The sequence below is a fragment of the Mandrillus leucophaeus genome, unplaced genomic scaffold (assembly GCF_000951045.1).
Source record: "Mandrillus leucophaeus isolate KB7577 unplaced genomic scaffold, Mleu.le_1.0 Scaffold894, whole genome shotgun sequence".
Taxonomy (NCBI): Eukaryota; Metazoa; Chordata; class Mammalia; order Primates; family Cercopithecidae; genus Mandrillus; species Mandrillus leucophaeus.
The window spans coordinates 880,427-884,802 of record NW_012109741.1 but is presented as its reverse complement, the minus strand read 5'-3'; the positions used below and the strand labels follow the sequence as shown (position 1 = coordinate 884,802).

Genomic DNA, 4,376 nt, shown 5'->3' with positions numbered 1-4,376 from the left:
TTTTTCTTTTTTTGAGACAGAGTCTCACTCTGCCGCCCAGGCTAGAGTGCAATGGTGTGATCTCGACTCACTGCAACTTCCGCCTCCTGGGTTCAAGTGATTCTCCCTGTCTCAGCCTCCCGAGTAGCTGGGATTACAGGTGCCCACTACCACGCCCGGCTAATTTTTGTATTTTTAGTAGAGACGGGGATTCTCCATGTTGGCTAGGCTGGTCTTGAACACCTGACCTCAGGTGAGCCTCCCATGATGGGATTACAGGTGTGAGCCACTGTGCCCTGCCCAAAAAGAAATTTTTAATTAGCTGGGCATGGCGGCATGTACCTGTAATTCCAGCTACTCAGGAGGCTGAGGCAGAAGGATCACTTGAGCCCAGGAGTCTGAGGCTGCATGCAGTGAGCTCTGATCACACCACTACACTGCAGCCTGGGTGACAGTGAGACCTTTCTCAAAAAAAAGGTTTAGAGGTCTGGAAGGAAATGTCAAAAATAGGTAACAGTTATCCCTACGATGCAATTATTGGTCAAATTCAGTAGGTTCCTTTTGTGCATTTCCTAATAATTTAAGTGAATTCTGGCTTGAAAAACATAACAATATGGTAAGTATTTACAGGAAAGATTTTCTAAGCTTATCTATTTTTGAAAGTGAGGAAGCCATTAAATAGGTTACGTGCTAAGGTTTCCGTCTGCGGGGTGGAGGAGCCCATTTTGCCTAGAGAGACTGCACTTGACCTGAGGGCTTGTGTTTTACAGGTGCCATGGATGTAGCTTTGGGGTCAGGTGCCACTGGGGTCTTTACCAATTCGTCCTGGCTTTGGAACAAACTCTTCGAGGTAGGAATAATATTTGTATATCTAAATTGTAGAGATGGTGAATAAATTATCATAGCCTTAGAAGGATAGACTTCTTCAACCCTGTGTTAGAGATTTTTATGCTGCAGGTTTGCCTTTGAATTGAAAATGAACTGCAGCAATAAATTGAGTTCAGTGGCATTGGGTTTTCCACAAATGCTTCTAAAGGAGGGGATGATACCCCCTGCTCCCCTCCGGTAGCCTCAAGAGTCCTGTGAAAATGTCTCATGAACGCTGTGGTCATAGTTTAGAATCCCTGAGGTAGAAACGGCTTTGAAGATGGCTTTGTGGAGCAGCGTTTGTGACTGCGTGTCGTGAGTCATGTAAGGGAGTTCACCCTGCAGCGATGAGGATGTCTTCAGACTCCTGTGCTCTGTGCCTCCCTCCATGACCCTTCACAGCCAGCCTCTTCCCAGCAGTCACCCCCATTTCCACACACACACACACACACACACCACCCTCACTTACTGCCATTGGTTTTCAACTGCCCACGCCACTGTTAGCCCAACTCAGCCTGTCTCTGTGACAGGCCAAGTGACTCTGGCCTCCTGACACCTGGTTTAGCTTCTGTGATAATCCTCTTGGGCTGCCTTCTCTGGTGATTCTCCTGTCCTTCTCTTCATCTATTCCCTTTGGCCGCCTTTTGGCTGGTGTTCAGTTCAAGGATATAGGATGTTTCTACTCTACACAGTCCTCAGAGGGAAGCTCCAGCCAACACATGTGCCTGATTGCTCCCGTCTCTCTCCTGAGCCCCAGCCTCTGTGTACCCATGTGGTTGCTAGACAGCTCCAGCTGGCTGCTGACTCATTCAACTAGTAATTAATGGGAGCTTACTCGGTGCTAGTGGAGGACAAACATAAAATGTCCCCAAATATAATCTTGAGGGTGGTTTAAGGTCTAAACTTATTTTCACCCTAAACTGCTTCCCCTTCATATAGGTCATCATTCGTGAAGCCCAGTTTTCCCAGCTCTGCAATACTCAGCCCCATCCTCTCCTTCCAGGCCGGGCCAGGAACCTCTCCTCTGGCCTCCCACATAACTGTTATCCCTCTCTTTCATGGCACCCACAACATTGTTGTTTTGACTTTTAAAAATCATTTAAGCTTTAAAAAAAAATCTCAGTTATATGTGCATAAATCAACATCAGCAGCCCACAGTCTGTTTTCCAGAAGGCAGCCACTTTCAACCCTTGGCTGATTCATCTAGTATTTACTTATGTCTTAAAATAACAGCTTATATTGCTGCTTCTTGATTTTTCACTTTTAGGTCTTTGACTTTTTACCAGTGAGTTAAATAATCTGTTTATGTATCTGTTTCTCCTACTAGCCTGTAGGCCCTTAGGTGACTCAGATAGTAGTATTTCAGCATACCTGATGGTGCTCAATAGTTCAGTAAACGATGAATGAGTGAGTGGGTAAATGATGAATGAATGAATGTGGCCACTGTGTCTCAGGGTTTCAGCGATACAGGTCCAGTCATGTGTTTCTGTCACATTGAAGTGACCTGCCACGTAAGAACTCTTTCACCCTAATGAACCCACAAAGCCTGTAATTGTAGTTTGATGATTTTAGCAAAATGCCCTATAGATTTGTGAAATTGCTTCACAGCTCTCCTGCTTTCTTTTTATTATTTATTTGTTTGTTTGTTTATTTATTTATTTTTGAGACGGAGTCTCACTCTGTCGCCAGGTTGGAGTGCCATGATGCAATCTTGGCTCACTGCAACCTCTGCCTCCTGGGTTCAAGCGATTCTCCTGCCTCAGCCTCAGAAGTAGCTGGGACTGCAGGTGCACGCCACCACGCTCAGCTAATTTTTTGTATTTTTAGTAGAGACCGCGTTTCACCATGTTGGCCAGGATGGTCTCGATTTCTTGACCTCATGATCCACCTGCTTCAGCCTCCCAAAGTGCTGGGATTACAGGTGTGAGCCACCGTGCCTGGCCTCCTGGTTTCTTTTATAGTTCTAAAATAAATCTTTTAATGAGTGGACACAATTCTGAATCCTATTTTATAATTTCATGTTTTAGAGTAACAGGTTAGAACAACTCTTCCTTCATGCATTGAGCATGTTAATGCCATGAATTTCCCAGAACCGCCTCATCCACTCTTCCACCTGTCATACCTGTTTCTTCTAGGCCAGCATTGAAACAGGGGACCGTGTCTGGAGGATGCCTCTCTTCGAACATTATACAAGACAGGTTGTAGATTGCCAGCTTGCTGATGTTAACAACATTGGAAAATATAGGTATGTAAGATAAGCTAAATGTACATTTATACAATCATCCTTGATTGCCAAAATAGCTATTTTCAATTTTATCCCCTTATAAAAGGTTTAACTATTTAATATCCTTTCGGTGTAGTGCTTGTAAGCTTTTTAATGTCTTTCAAAAAGCTTTTTAAAGCTTTTTTATTTTCAAGTATATCTTCAACCAGGTCTCAAAATTTGCATGTTTCTAATCTAACAGTAATTTTAAGTAAATGGTAAGGGAAAGAGATGGAAAATACGGGAATTCATTACCATAGCAAAAAGGGATATGGAATGTATCCTTTACTGCTTAAAGCAATATCTGAAAGTAAATATTCTGAAAGTGATATGTGGGTTAGCATCTTAATTGGTCCTATAAGCTTGACTTTTGTTCTCTGGTTATAGAATGTACTTAACAAGAATGTGGGATCTCAGTGCACAGTTACATGGGGTTGTAAAGTGCTTTTTGTCTTTCTCTTCAGATCTGCGGGAGCATGTACAGCTGCAGCATTCCTGAAAGAATTCGTGACTCATCCTAAGTGGGCACATTTAGACATAGCAGGCGTGATGACCAACAAAGATGAGGTTCCCTATCTCCGGAAAGGCATGACCGGGAGGCCCACAAGGACTCTCATCGAGTTCTTACTTCGTTTCAGTCAAGACAATGCTTAGTTCAGATACTCAAAAATGTCTTCAGTCTGTCTTAAGTTGGACAGTTGAACTTAAAAGGTTTTTGAATAAATGGATGAAAATCTTTTAACGGAGACAAAGGATGGTATTTAAAAATGTAGAACACAATGAAATTTGTATGCCTTGAGTTTTTTTTCATTTTACACAAAGATTTATAAAGGTAAAGTTAATATCTTACTTGACAAGGATTTTTAAGATACTCTATAAATGATTAAAATTTTTAGAACTTCCTAATCACCTTTCAGAGTATATGTTTTTAATTGATAAGCAAAATTGTACCTCAGATTTGTGATGCTAGGAACATGAGCAAACTGAAAATTACTATGCACTTGTCAGAAACAATAAATCCAACTTTTGTGCCCTCTGGTGTGGCTCTGATATTTACTTACATATTGCTACAAACCCACTAACTTATTGGAATATCATTCGTCTTTGTAGCCATGTTATATGAACTGTGTAATTAAATTGGCACACAGTGGTCTATGTATTTTCTCAATGTTCCTCATCACTTAAAGTGGCTTGGCACATGATTTCCAAAATGAATCGGTCAGAATGATACTAGCTAACCATCGTTGACTTACCATCTGCCAGACAC

The 4,376-nt window shown here is 42.0% G+C and overlaps 1 protein-coding gene across 1 annotated transcript in view; it reads left to right on the top strand.

Annotated features, from left to right (window-relative positions):
- Window positions 1-4,144, top strand: part of LAP3 (leucine aminopeptidase 3) — a 31,326-nt gene extending 27,182 nt beyond the window's left edge. The window contains exons 11-13 of the mRNA XM_011969489.1: window positions 750-829; window positions 2,982-3,091; window positions 3,574-4,144. Of these exons, the coding sequence (XP_011824879.1) occupies window positions 750-829; window positions 2,982-3,091; window positions 3,574-3,763 (380 nt within the window). The 3' untranslated portion in view covers window positions 3,764-4,144. The remainder of the gene's footprint in view (window positions 1-749; window positions 830-2,981; window positions 3,092-3,573) is intronic.
- The last annotated feature ends 232 nt before the right edge of the window (window positions 4,145-4,376 follow it).